The 15441-nt window shown below is 38.6% G+C and overlaps 3 protein-coding genes across 3 annotated transcripts; 2 read left to right on the top strand and 1 right to left on the bottom strand.

The window, feature by feature from the left end:
• Positions 1–671: 671 nt before the first annotated feature.
• On the top strand, positions 672–1169 carry LOC113345198. The gene has a single exon (XM_026589009.1). The coding sequence runs from the start codon at positions 672–674 to the stop codon at positions 1167–1169; it is 498 nt and encodes a 165-aa protein (XP_026444794.1).
• Positions 1170–8221: 7052 nt separating this feature from the next.
• Positions 8222–8797, bottom strand: LOC113345197 (protein DOG1-like 3). Its single transcript, XM_026589008.1, has one exon. The coding sequence runs from the start codon at positions 8795–8797 to the stop codon at positions 8222–8224; it is 576 nt and encodes a 191-aa protein (XP_026444793.1).
• A 1830-nt stretch (positions 8798–10627) lies between these two features.
• On the top strand, positions 10628–14316 carry LOC113345180 (glutamate receptor 2.7-like). The gene is made up of 5 exons (XM_026588995.1): positions 10628–10939; positions 11289–12634; positions 12734–13052; positions 13135–13541; positions 13638–14316. Exons 1-5 carry the CDS (start codon positions 10726–10728, stop codon positions 14049–14051), a joined length of 2700 nt encoding a protein of 899 aa, XP_026444780.1. The 5' UTR covers positions 10628–10725; the 3' UTR covers positions 14052–14316.
• The last annotated feature ends 1125 nt before the right edge of the window (positions 14317–15441 follow it).

Here is a 15441-nt window from a genome sequence, read left to right as displayed (position 1 = left end):
GGATTTTGAAAACATGGATTATTATGATGATGATTATGGTAACATTTTGTCTATGAAATTGGATATTTTAGGTTTTAATTTGTTTGTTATGTTATTATTGAATCTGTGAATGGTGAATGGATGTTTTGAATTTACCCCTTTTGTTTCTTCTTACTCAAGAGGAAAGAATTTTTTAATTTTCAGTACTGGGTGTTACTTTAGTGATTTTGAATTACTGGTGAATGGGCAATTTTTTATGATTCTGAAAATTTGTTATGATTTTTTAAGCTTTGTTATATTGCATATGTTAATTTTTTTTCCTTGTTCTTGATGATTTCTCTTGCACAGAAAAGGAAAACTTATTATGCTTGAATGGGTATCCCTGTAATCTCAATGATATGTGAACTCTATTGTTGTTTTTGTGAGAAATAAATGATAGCTCGAAGGTTGGGTGTTTTCAGTAGCTTGCAGCAAACATGCACAAGAGCAAGTCTTCTACTGCCATTTTGGAAATTAAGTCATAAACTACTAATTCCTTGTGTGTGGTTGATGCGTATGCTGTTTATGCGTATATGCTTGGAACATTTGTCTTTTTCTTACTGTATATGCTTGTTAAATTTATTATCGTTTATACTTTATGACACCTGATAGGCTGATACAGATGTTTGTTGGGTTTTCCTTGCAGAGGCGACATGAAAAGTCAAACAGGAAGTAGTGTTGGTGATCATTGTGTTCCTGTAAAGAAGACTAAAGTTACCATTTCGAAATCCCCGTGTATGCCGCCTCCTAAAGCTGTCGTTTCGAAGGCTGCAAAGAAGAGTAAAGTTGTAAACTCAGCAGAGCCGAAAGAAGTAGAAACTGTAGCCAGTGAGTCAAGTGATTCTGGTGATTCTGATTCTGATCATATAGAAGCGGCAACAACAGATGTGGTTCCTTCACCTACACGTAAACGCAAAAGAACCTCAAAGTATTGGGCTGAATTTCAAGAGGTATTGATAAAAGGGAAAACACACGGAAAATGCAAGCACTACAAGAGGAATATTGGTGCGGAGAGAAAAAATGGGACAAGCAGTTTGAGGAAACATCTAAATAGTTGTATGGCGTACAAAGGATCACAACAGCAAATTAACCAAATGTTCTTGAAAGCTAGTGAAACACAAGATGGGTCAGTAGCTGCTTACAACGAGTGAAGACTGGAAGCATTTAACCGGTGGAATTCTACCTATCTGATGCTTGAAACAGCACTTCTATTTCGGGAAGCATTTAACCGGTTCGGGAAGATTGAACCTGATTTTCTTAATGTTGCTCCAACGAGTGAAGACTGGAAGAATGCAAGTAGTCTTTCAATTTTCTTGAAGGTCTTTTATGAAGTCACCATTCTCTTTTCAGGTACGTCATACATGACAGTTAATCGTTATTTTGATACTGCTTGTTCTTTGTATTTAGAACTTCGTGAGTGGTGTGATTCCGATGATGCATTAATCTCAAAAATGGCAGTGAATATGATGAAAAAGTTTGAAATATATTGGCAACTTACTAGTAAAACATTTGCAATAGCTTCCATTTTAGATCCTCGGTTTAAAATGAAATTATTGGATTACTATTTCCCATTAATATATCCTGGTAACAGCGAGGAGAAGAAGTTAGAAGTTATGGAAGTCTTGAAAAGATTGTATAATGAATATGCAACACATTATGCTTCTTCAGATCATGTATACTCAGCAAACATTTCGACAAATTGGCAGGCCCCGAAAAGGGTCTAGAAAATTATCCCCGGCCAAAAACTTGGTGGGCCCGGAGATATGTATAAAATTAAGCGCAATGAAAACGGGGGCCTACAGTAATACCGCAAGTGCACGGTCGTCAGTTGTAGCTCGTGCAAGTACGGGTCGATCCACAGAGATTGGGAGTGTTTTGTAGTGTTTTAGCTATTTGGGTTCCTAAATTGCTATTGGGCTATGAAGCCTTTTGGCTTAAACTGGGCTTTGAGTACTAATGGGTTTGTTCACAATAAAAGGAACTGAGCTTGGGCTCAGTTGGTCTTTGAAGTGCAAATGGGCTTTGGTCTTAAACTTAGGCTTTTGATTAAGCCTGAATTGGATTGGGCCTTAATGAATTTGGGTTTTGGTCTTAAACAACTGGGCTTTGGTTAAGCCCACAGTTGACTGAATTGGGCTTCAGGTTGAGTTGAGCTTTGGGCTTGAGTGCATAGCAATGAACTGAATTGGGCTCAGCTGGCTTTGATCTTTGCTTGGCTGCAGGAACTGTAAGACTGCACAGCAGCTGCACAAGTGAGCAGCAACAGTTTGCAAGGCAGGGGAAGAAGTGGCAGCAGCACAAGTGACAGAGAAGGCAATGCACAGCAGGAGAAAAGCAATGCAGCAGCAACAGGGTTGCAGCAGCAGAGAAGAAGCAACAACAGCAGAGGCAGCAGTGTAGCAGAAACAGACAAGACAGTGCAAGCAAAAACAACACAGGGCAAAACAAGGAACAAAGCAAATGAAAACTAAACAGCAACAAAACAGTGAACAAAAGCAAAACAAAACAAGAATGAACCAAGGCCTAAGGCCAAGGGCAGGGGTGATAAAGAAACTGAAATGAAGCAAGGCTAGACTAAGGCATTCAGGAGGTATACTAAAAGAATGGGAAGAGAACTAGCTTGCTATAAGCACTAGTTTCTCCCAATGCACAATTAACACTGCAACCTAAGCATACATAAGGAATGGCAAGAAAATCAGCTTGCTATGAGCACTGATTTCTTCCATTGCACAATTAGTTCAAAGCTTTAAATGTATCTAGCCTAGCATTCCATCAAATTAACAGCAAGTTAAACATGACAGGAACATTAACAAACATCAACAGGAGATGAAAATAAAAACATTAACAGAAACATCACACTAAACAGGAATTAACAGAACATGAACATTAACATAAATAACAGGGGCATTAACAGAGCAGCAAATTGAACTAAAAAGAAACAACATTAACAGACATGAAATTGAAAAATAAAACAACTGAAATTGAACTAAAGTTTAACTGAAATTGAACTGAAACATGAATTAACAGAACTTGGAAGTTCTGGATGTTGGCTACTCCAAACATACCTTTACAACACACCCACAACCCTCAATTTATAGTCCACAGACACAATTAGGGTTTTACCCAAAAAAAATTCCCAAATTAAAAACAGTACAATTAGGGTTCGGTTTTACCTAATTCACCTAATTCAATCATACCCATCTCCCTACTCTAGCTTCCCTATGCTCTCCCTAACAGAAATTAGGGTTTTCTATAAAAATCCCAAATATTGAGAAATTAGGGTTTCGTAAAATCTTACTTTGATGGCGCAATTTCTTCAATCAATCGCTGACCCATCCTTCCTCTTTCTTCTCTGCTCCTTCTCCATGTCTCTGTTGCGTCGAATCATAGCTATCAACCTAGTTCCTCGAGTTCACATGCCATCAGTGAGAGGCGTGAAATGGATGAACTAACTTGACAGTTAGGAGAGATGGTGGCGTCTGTGATGTCGGGGAAGAGGGTGGTTTGGCAGACATGGTGGTACGGTAGAGCAGTTGTGGAGTTGGTGGAAGGGGAACGCTCTGCTGTGGAGAAGTGATGGAGGAGAGGTCGACTGTTTTGGGAAGAAGGGGGGTGTTTGGGTAGGTGGTATAGGTTCGGTTGCTAGGGTGTTAGGCGGCTTCATCGAGTCTTGATGTTCTGTGACTCTGAGCTGCGAGATGCGACGATGGTAGGTAGATCGGATGGTGATGCGGAGGCAAGCGAGGAGCGACCGTCGGATGAATGGATACAACGAAGTTAACGGCTCTAGATGGGGTTAGGTGTTGTAGTGTAAGGCAGAGATATCAAACTTTGATGAACAGCAAGGGAGCGACCGTTGGATTCAACTACCATCTAATCTGAAGGCTTGGAATTTCAGCGCTGTGGTGCTTGGCAGAGACTTCAGATTTTGATGCTCTATGAAGGAGCGACCGTTGGATGCTTCTGAGAACTGATCTGATGGCTGAGAACGGAGGCGCTTTTATGTGTAGAAAATGAGGTTGTGCGCACCATTCTTCGCGGCTTCCTTGCGTAATTTCTCCCGGCTTTTCACTACTTTTCTGCTCTTTTCGCTCCGCGACTCATCCGAACTTTATTTATTACCTAAAAATGCAAAATTAATTAATAAAAATATTTATTCTTGAAAACAATGAAAATACAGAATATGGGATAAAATGTAGAATTAATGCATAAAAGATGAGTTAAATGCCAACAAAAAGGGATAGATATATACAATATTTGGCACTCATCACAAATCAAGTGAACATGGAAGATTCAGTTGGTAGTAGTGGTAGTACTTCATCTTCTCAAAGTTCTTTTACTTCTAGAAGGAAAGGTTTGACGGCATTTCTGGAAGAAAGTTCACAACATGACGTTGTTCGCACAGATCTAGAGAAATACCTATCAGCTGATGTTCACCCTATTAGAAAAAGAAGTGGTATTGATCTGAATGATTATAGTTTTGATGTTTTGGGATGGTGGAAATTTCATGGACCAATGTATCCAATTGTAGCAGTGATAGCTCGTGATATATTAGCAATTCCTGCATCATCGGTGGCTTCTGAATCTGTTTTCATCACCAGTGGTAGAGTTGTAGATAAATTTCGTTCTTCAATGCTTCCAGAAACAATTGAAGCTCTGATATGCACACAAGATTGGATAAGAAGTGCGCTGAAGAGTAAGTAACATATTCAATTCATGTTTGCTATTATATCAATTTTAGTTAGTGATTCATTTACTATGGTTCTTGTACGTCAACTAACTATTTTATTGTGTTAGATGAGGGATTTGGGTTAGGTAGTACTTCACTTCAGACTCTTTTGGAGGCAATGGAGGAGCTCGATTCAGACGATGATGATGCAACATCGCACATTGTCTAACTGACTGACTATCAATTTAAGGTAAAATAACCAGCTAACCTTGTAATGCACAAATTTGTATTTCCTTAAACTTTGTCGAAATGTGATTAGTAGTAGTACAGTATAAGGAAATACATTCGTAAGAAAGTTTGACTTGTGTCTGTCTATACAATATTTGTCCTAGCTAGTTGTATATTTGGGAATTTTAATTTTTGCTTGTGGTCCTGGCCCTAGCTAGTTGTATATTTGGTGAGTGCAATCACGGAAGCAACTCTTGCTTCATCACAGGAAAGGTCTTTGATTGTGATATGGTTACTTCTTTTTGGTCAATTGGGAATATGATCAACTGTTTTTGTTTCTCTTGCAGGAACAATTGGAAATATGATGGTGAAATCTTTAGTGAACTGGTTGGAACTTCTTTTTGGTATATATATATTATATAGTCATAGCCAAAGAACATGCGAAGTGCGCGAACTACATCCTTCTTTTTTGTATATATACTTGTGAAGGAAAAAACGCATTTATCTTTTGGGGCTTCTACACTTTATAGAATGATATGTCTGTCAACTTTTGTGGTTATAATACGACAGACTATATTAGCCATTAGGGCAGGTACTGAATCTACTGATGGAGCAGTTATCGGCTAAAAACATGTCTGCCAACTTTTGTATTTAATATTTATCATATATAATGGCAGATTCTTACTTGTAGCTAGGAAAGTAACTTTGATTTTCCTAATCTAAGGATTCTAAGCTCAAGTTTACTCTACTTTTGTATGTATGTTAAAGATGGTCACTTTTCAGGTGTTGAATAATCCTTTTTCAGTACTCAGGAGCCATAAAATTGGGAAGTCATATAAGTATGTTTTTTACCCGATGGGTACCCGGACCCGGTGATTACCCGTGACCTTTACTGGGTCCGGTTCTGGGCCAACACATTATGGAACCGGACCCGGAACCGTTAGGACCCGAAACCGACGCTAATATGTCGGGTCCAGTTCTGGGCCATGTACTACCCGGGAGGACCCGGACCCGTTGACAGCCCTAGTTTTAGAGTTTGATTAGTTTCCTTTCCTAATGATAACGTTTATCTTTTTGGATTTTGAGGTCGATCAAGTAAAGTCGTAGAGGCTTATAGCGCGTTTGGATGCGCATTAAAAAGTAATTGTTTGGATACGCGTTTAGAAGTCTGAAAACAAAAAGTCAGTTTGGGTTAAAATTTCAAAACAGACTTTTAAAAATCAAAAAATTAACTTTTTGTGAAGCAAAATAGTTTTGCTTCTTATTTCTGCTTCTGGAGAAGTATAAACTGTTGGATATTTTCATAAATGTTTGTCGCTGTCCGGAGGGGTCTGGGGGGCGTAGCCCCTCCCGGATGTGTTCGACCTATTCGGTTTTCCATAATTTCTATCGACACGTCTCTTCCCATAAGATTTCTTCCCAAGAGAAACCATTAACGGATGCATGTTGAAAGCAATTATTGGAGATGAAACGACATCTCCAAAAGGCATGAATTCCCCTTTAAATAGCGAAGACTTTCTCCCATTCCAACACATAAAAAACAATATGTTTTCTTCTTTCTCTAAAATCATCATAAGAACCTTATACAGTGTGTTTCTTGGTCGGGTCAAGGAAGTACAATCCTTGAATTCGATTTCGGTGTTAGGGATTTATTGAATCCTGAAGACATAATTCGAGAGACCTGTTGTACTCGCCAAGTTATTGGAAAAGGTCGAATTATTGTCTAAAAGAATCGAAAGAGCCTTGAAGTCAGGGGTACACCATTCTTCTGTTTCTGTTTACATCCTCCGGTTTAACCCAATTTTCCAACATAAACACCTATACATCTGGTATCCAATTTTATCTTGATAAACAATCAACTTTACCAAAACTTGCATGTTTGCTCTGGGATATGAAGGGAACTTGACTACGTTTTACCTACACTTAGGGGTGAGCACAAAAACCGGAACCGCGGATTTCATCTGTATCCGTCCGGAAAATTGTGGATGAAACCCAATCCGCAAGATGTATGGACCGGATATGAGTGGGATTCTCAAATCCGCATATTTTAGCTGTTTGGTTGCGGTTGGATATTGAAATCCGCGGATTCACCCAAACCGTTTGGAAGTAAGGAATACACACTCAAAAATGATTGATGCAAGATGATCGGTAAAGTAGCAAACAATAGAACAGGTGGCAAGATGATTGATCTAAGATGATTTGGATATCCAACCGCATTTTGTTTCGGGTGCATTTTGTGCTAGACATCATATTTATCGAAGTTTTGTTAAACTCTGTCGCAAGTGCAATGGCAAATACCAGCGCAAAGCAAACAAAATCTTGCTGCTCAAATGTCAAGAGCCTGTCACCAGCACAGAGATCAAAATGAAGTGAGTCTTGAAGACTGCTGATCCGATCCTCTCTGCCTCCTCACCCATCATGATTTGTCCTTTTATTTCGTAGCTTTATTTCTTAATTGATAAAGAGATTAGTCTGGGTTTTCCTTAGTGTAAAGATGGATACACTAAGAATCAATAACTTTTTCTTCTTAGTGTTCCAGTTTTTATTTTGTGATTGGATTAGTCAAGTCAGGATGGGTTCTCTTCCAGTGCAATGAATATTCCTCACTACAATATTATATTGGGTGAAGAAAGTACCAATCTCTGCATTTTGTTACTGCAGTGATCATAAAGGCTTTATCTCTGCATCTTAAGGGAAAATCTGGTGTGTAACCAGCATTTTCGTGGCTTTTGCTACTGTGTATTCTAGTTGTGCATGCTTTTGATATCTTTCTGTAAACACCTTGCCAGCTGATATACAGAGGTGATCGATCATCATTCATCTCCATATACAAATGTCATCCTTTATCATAGAATTATTTTTTTTACTAAATCCCCACATCCGGCCCGTATCATCCGTTGATCTGCGGATGTGATATCCGCGGGTGATTGGACCGGACACGGTTCGATTTTCCAAATCCGCAACTTTGACGGATTGGACGCGGGTGATCCCTAATCTACAACCGTCCTTCAGTTGCTCATCCCTACACCCTCTTTAATAGAGTTAGTTGGAAAATGAGTACTTGCTTTGTAAAAAAACCAGCTTCTACATGTTATTCTCAATCTCCCCTACATCAAGCCCAGACCTGCGTATATCCAAATCTTAAAATCAAATTAGGCTCAGCCGCCATCACATGTTACATAAGCCGAGGTACAACACGCGCAAGTACAAAACCCTTAACGGTGGACACATACGAAAAACTGTACATATATATAGACACACGGGTACTGCCTATCCTTCATCTTAGCAAGCGGCCGGCTGGAGGAGCTAGGCCGGTTCTCCCTCGTCTGCCGCTGTGGCTTGATCAGCAGCAGTGCTCGAATCGTGATCCCAGTTATTAGCAAGCGCAGTCAGTTGATTATCAGCTATATTCTCTTGTAAACTTGCCATCTTGCTTGAAAGCATCTCTTCTTCCTTAATTGTTCTGCACTGCAAGTCACTGACAAGACCAAGTTGATCTGCCGATAATTCACCTAAGTTGCCTGTTCTCACTCCTTGCAAGAATTCAGTGAGATGTTCCTCCAGCTCTGAGCCGCAAAGTGAGTAAACGAGTCGAATCGATAAGGAGGGTCTGCAACCACCAAGCCAAAGGTAACAGTTTTCCACGGAAGTCAACCAAGTTGGTGAAAAGAAGGACGGAGCGTCGTCTACTGCAAGTTGGGATCTTTTATCGGTATACTCTTCGAAGTGTTTGATGGTTTTGTCGATGATAAGACGAAGTTTTTGTTCATTGTTTGGGTTTTCGTGGTAAACTTCTACGAGCTCCTCGAGATCTTCTTGCTGCTGCATCATCCAATTCTGGTGGCATATACGGAAGCGCATTTCATTCGATAAGCTCCCCATTCTGCACTGTCGTTCAAGAGAAAGGTGCAGATAGAGTTCAAGGCTTCAAGTCATATAATAGTGGTGATATTTTGTCCCATATGCACGGATATGTTCCATTCATCTGTACGGTTTTTTATTTGTTGATAATTATTCATCTGTACGGATAGTGGTGATATTTTGGTAGTTATTGAAGAAAACGGAATCTCCATTTTCTTACTAGAACTTTGCAATCTGATGTTTGTATATGTAGTTATCGTTTTGGTTGAACTAGCTTTTTCTTCAACACGTGTACTTGCTAGATCATCGTCATTGTTGAACCTGCAATTGGTAGCTCAACGCTTAACAAGTGTACCTAGATCTTTTTCACTCACTAAATGATGTGCACGATTGTTATAATGCGTGCTATTTTCCATATAAACTGCCAAGGGGGTTAAGATTGGGTTGTGCATCCGCGTGCAGTAAAATTTGGACAAATTGATAATTTCGACCACGGCAAAATTGCGACTGTGAAAGTTTACCAGAGATACTGTTGATGGTCAAAGAGATAAAGAGTTGTCACCAGACAGTTGCAAAGAAGAAAATAGATCCTCACACGCTCGTGTGCTTTGCTCTTAACCACATTGGACTTCGTTGACCATCCTTTATTTTTGGAAGCAGTTGTTGACCGTCTTAATAAAAATAGGTTTAACACAGAAATTAGTACTATTAACTAAAACGATGGTTCGTTCATTTACAAACTCTACCATGATACATTTTTTGGGTAGGAGCTGTCCTAGTTATGTGATTACTAAAATTAAATCAATAAAAGATGGGTGCACCATTTTTTGGGAAGGAGCCGTCCCTAGCTTCTCGTAACTACTAAAATTAAATCAATAGTGGGCTGGATATTGAAACATCAGCGGAGTTCAATATCAGTGACCTGAGTTCACATGTGCCACTGTATTATAGTGGTCAAGTCACTGTGCGATGATATCAATGTGGTAAAGTCACATAAGCAGAACATTTCTTATATATTATAGTGGTCAAGTCACTGTGCGATGATATCAATGTGGTAAAGTCACGTAAGCAGAACATTTCTTATATAGACTATGCAGAAAATCAAACTCCTGTCGAAATATATTAGAATAGCATGAGGTGGAGTAAGTCAAATTCCTGACCAAGTGGAAATGACGTTAAGTATTATATATTTGGGATCAGAATGACGTTAAAAGTGAATAATTTGAGGGTCAAGTCAAATGTCCGACTAAGTCCGAATAACGACCTCCCTGTAGAAATATTTTTATAACGAGTTCAGGATTTTCTAATGAAGATGCAAGAACCAAGATACACTCAAACTTGTATGAATTAATATCAAATCGCAACATGAGGATATAAAAATCAAATAATTGACTAATTCTCTCGGTCTACAACTACATCAATCCGAAAAAGCACACGTAAACCAATTATTAAGAGTTCAATCATATTTTCGTATTGGGGACCTTCTTTAAAATAAAATACTGATGTTTGTTAACACAATGGAAGTATGCAACTTGCAGGGTAGACTACCGAGACTAGTTTGACTTGGAGCTAGCAAATTGTCTTTACTCTTTAGCCTTTAAAGTCTTTTGCGTAAGTCTCGCTTACTGTACGTACCGACTAAGAGTAAGAACATGTCAACTTGAAGCTAAGGGTTTCCTTTGGAATATAAATAATCCTTGAATTCAGAAGCCTGAAGCTATGTAGGTAGTTTTCTGCAACTACTCCTATCAATTCATTTCTAACTTATAAGTTATAACCATCATCAAATAGGTGTAAGACACTTATAAACTAATACTGTACTTTTTTTATTCAAGATATATATGGCGAAGAACTTTGCATCTCGTGACGAACATTTCAAACTTGCTAGAAATAGCATCGGTCTTCTACTGTTCGTGTTAATTTTAATAAATAATGGATCAGCAGCTGTAATGAGTATTCAGAATACAACAAGGTTGGGGATTACTGATGAGTTTAAAGTAGGAGTTGTTCTTGACTTGAAGTTACCAATCACAAAGGTGTGGTTGACATCCATGAACATGGCTCTCTTCGATTTCTATTCATCTACTAAAACTTCCCGCAAGAGAAGGTTGGTTCTTCATGTTGCTGACTCTAATGCTGATATTCTGGATGCTTCATTTGCAGGTGAACTCCCTGTCACTCTCTCCTATATATATATATATAGATAGATGGACTCATCACATGCAAATAAGACTCATCACATGCAAATAATAACTTGTTTTATAAGTTTCCACCAGCAAGATTGCATGTTGTTAGAAACTCCTCAAAACATGCATGCGTGCTTTTGTTGTGCTGCAGCTTGATATGTTGGAAGTAGTTATTGAGTTTGAATTATCAAACTCCAAAAAGAATAATTCTTCTTTATCAAAAATTATTGAGTTTGAATTTCTTCTTAGCCTTACAATAACAAAAATGATAACTTCTCAGTAGGATCTACTATTAATTATTTACTTTTGATCGGATATTGTCACAGCTATAAATCTGATACAAGACGATGAAGTGCAAGCTATAATTGGGCCACTGACATCAGCGCAAGCAATTTACATGTTGCATCTCGGCAAAAAAACACAGATTCCAATTATTTCTTTCACTGCAACAAGTCCGTCTATCTCCCCATCTCACTACCCTTATTTCATTCGCACAACACATCAAGACTCGTCTCAAGTAGACGCCATTGCTGCCGTCGTCCAAACCTTTAAATGGAGAGAAGTTGTACCTATATATGAAGATACTGAGTATGGAAATGGATTTATGCCATACTTAATCGACGCGTTCCACAACATCAGTACACGAGTTCCATATAGGAGTGTACTACCTGAATCTGCTACTGACGACCGAATTCTTCAAGAACTCTACAAATTGATGACAATGCAAACCAGAGTATTCGTTCTACATATGGGGTCGTATCTTGGAGTCCGAATTTTTGAAAAAGCAAAGACGATCGGAATGATGAGTAAAGGGTACGTATGGATTGTCACGGATGGCTATGGCCAATATTTGAGTTCATTCAACTCCTCTGTTCTTGATACAATGCAAGGAGTAATAGGTATAAGGCGTTACGTCCCGAAATCCTTAAAACTTAGATCATTTAAGTCTAGATGGAAAAAGAAGTTCCGGAAGGAAAACCCGGATAGTAAAAAAAGTTTGGATATTTATGGTATACTGGCATACGATACAATCTGGTTACTAGCAAATGCTATAGAGAAATTGGAAAGACTTGATTCTCGATTTTTAAAACAAAATGATGTAGCAAATTGTAGCCATGTTGCAAAACTAGGTATCTCGCAAATAGGTACCAAGCTTTTGCAAGAAATTACCAATACCAAATTTAAAGGTCTAAGCGGACACTTTAGTCTCGTTGATAGGCAATTGCATGTACATACCTTTCATATACTGAATGTCTTTGGAAGGGGTGTGAGAGGAATCGGAATCTGGACATCTTCAGATGGAATTATAAAGGATATAAGTTCTAATGGTACCAGGGAAAACAGGCATCTCATTTCGAACCATGATAATCTACGCCCGATTATATGGCCCGGAAATACTACAGCCATTCCTAAAGGTTGGATCAATCCGACAGGTGAGAAAAAGTTGAGAATAGGAGTTCCGCTAAGATCCAGTTATACTGAATTTGTGAAGGTAACAAGAAATCCTAGTTCCAACGACTCAGTTGATGTCACTGGATATTGCATTGACGTTTTTATTGCTGCAATTGGGATGTTACCATATGCTGTCCCTTACGAATTTATTCCTTTTCAAAATGCCAACCATACTGCTGCTGGAACCTACAACGATCTTATATATCAAGTCTATCTCCAGGTAATTAGTTCATTTATAATTTCGCTTAACATAAAACAGATTCTTTTTTTAATGTTCGTACAATCTTGTTTAATTCACACATATGCGCATGTTAAACAGAAATTCGATGCTGTAGTTGGAGATGTCACGATCACAGCCAATCGATCACAATATGTAGATTATACGCTACCTTATGTAGAAGCCGGGGCATCAATGATCGTATTGACAAGGAAGGATTTTAACAAAGAAGCCTTGATATTTTTCCTTCCGCTAGAGTGGAGACTTTGGCTGACAATTGTTGCTTTCTTTATTTATATTGGCTGCGTGATTTGGATTCTCGAACATAGAGGGAACCGGGAGTTTAGAGGAGGGCCTCATTCTTTATATCAGATGGGCACAATGCTTTCCTTCTCATTTTCGATGCTTGTCTTTGCACACAGTAATGACTTTTCCAACTTCATCGTTACATTTTATTTTTTTAAACGAGCTTTGCTTAACCTCTTTTTCATTTGTTTTGGCAGAGGAAAAGGTTTTGAGTAGTCCGGGTAGATTTGTAATGATTTTATGGTTCTTAGCTGTATTCATTCTCACTACAAGTTACACAGCGAGTTATTCAGCTATGTTGTTAGCTAATAGATTTCAACCAACCTTCACTGATGTTAACCATCTCATCAAGAATGGGTACAATGTCGGATACAAGAGCGGTTCATTCATCGAAGGAATGTTGAAGCAAATGGGTTTCGATGAGTCTAATCTGAAAGGATATCGCACACCCGAAGAATGTGATGAAGCTTTCTCAAAAAAGAGACAAGACGGAGGTATTGTTGCTGCAATTGACGAGCTGCCTTACATTGAGCTCCTCCTCGCTCAGTATTGCGATAAGTACACCAAGGTTGGAGATATCTACCCCACTGGTGGATTTGGTTTTGTAAGTAATCCCGGAATCATCTTGAGCTCCTACTTCGCATAGATAGTTGTAGTAATATTATAATCTCTTGTATTTATCTACGTTATGACTTTGCAGGTTTTCCCAAAAGGTTCTCCTTTGGGACTTGACATTTCAAGGACAATCTTGAGTGTAAGAGAAGATAAAGAGAAAATGAAAAGGATTCGGCATACTTGGTTCGGGAGTAAACGAACTTGTTCAGATCATGAATCTTCTTCGTACAGTCTTACTCTTCATAGCTTTCAATACCTTTTCATCTTTGTTGGAGTTCTTTCACTTATTCCCTTACTTGCAGATTTGCTAATTTTTTTGTATAAAAACCAAATAGTCTTGACTTCTCCGAATACTTCTATTAGTCAAAAATTTGTAAGGTTGGTGGAAAAATTTAACGAGGAGGATGAAAAGCGCTTGAGATACTATGAATACCATGAAGGAATTGGCAGTCAAGGGGACGTAGGTATAGATCCGGAACGAGGCGAAGTGCCAACCTAGTGACTTAATGTTTTTCGAGTACGGTACCTTATTTAACCTCTCTTTCGTTTAACCATCATTTTTCCTTTAAATGAAAATCATTAAACTGTTACATGAAATCCTTGATCACATTCTAGTTGTACGTGTGTAAAATGTTAATCCGGCTTGCAATGCTTGGCAAGATGAAGATACTTGTGTGTTGTCGTTGCTTCTTCTGAATGTTCAGATTTCTGCTATTGTTATTGCTCATGTCTCAAATTCGTCTACTTCTACGGATTCACACTTGAAGAAAAGATTCGTTGCATTTTCATCCGCTCATACTATCCAACTTCATACTCAATTCATATTGAAGTTAATTAGGTTCTTCTAGGGTTTCAACTTCATACCAACAAGTAGATCAAATGCATCTCTACATCTCTACTAATATCTCACATTTTATTTTCCCCAGCCGTATAATTAAATGGTTCGTGTAATAAAAACTAATTCCTCAGTGTGTCGTATTTTAAATTATATGTTTCCTCATTATCGAGAGCATTCTCCAATGCATCTAAATGTTGTATACTAGCAACAATTAACAACAAGAATCGATAGATAATGGAATAAAAAGGATAATAATAACTCATAAATCGAAGATTCAGGCCAAACTCTGAGCTGAGAACAGCGCAACCATTAGGGTTTTCTTATTAATTGTTCGTACATGAGAAGACTCTTCTCTTACAAATTTATACCAATCATTGATAACCCTAGAGGTTACTCAACGGATATGCGACACGTGCAGCAAATCGAAAGGGTGAACGAGTCTCTAAATAACAGCTAACTATAATCTCTCAATCACTCAGGTAAATTACTACAGGCAGTCACAGACAGACTTTATGACTTAGCATGTAAAGCATGGAACATTGCCCCCTACTGAGGATCATCCTTGTCCTCAAGGATGAATCGAGGATAGTGAGTGCGAATGTTGGAGATGGCTTCCCAAGTAGCTTCTTCAGGGGAAGAATTTTTCCATTGGATCATCACCTAGCGAATCAATTTTCTACCAATGAGGACGGTGCGAGTACGGAGTACCTTTTCTGGAAGCATGATGATGTCCCCTGTGAGATCAACAACTGGTAGAGTAGGTAAAGGAATAACTTTGGCCTCAATGTGAGTCTTCAGCTGAGAAACATGGAACACATGATGAATGCGAGAATGAGAGGGTAAATCTAGCTTATAGGCCACTTAACCAATCCTCTGCAATTTTGGAAATGGGTAATGATACTTGGAAGATAGCTTGAAATCGCGTCTCAAAGCTACAGAAGCTTGCCTATATGGTTGAAGCTTAAGGTAGACCAAATCTCCCACATTAAATGATCTCTCAACTATGGAGGCATCTGCATAAAGTTTCATCCTTTCCTGAGCTTTGTGATGT

Source organism: Papaver somniferum, unplaced genomic scaffold (genome assembly GCF_003573695.1).
Source record: "Papaver somniferum cultivar HN1 unplaced genomic scaffold, ASM357369v1 unplaced-scaffold_81, whole genome shotgun sequence".
Lineage (NCBI taxonomy): Eukaryota > Viridiplantae > Streptophyta > Magnoliopsida > Ranunculales > Papaveraceae > Papaver > Papaver somniferum.
This window is presented reverse-complemented; position numbering and strand designations above follow the sequence as displayed.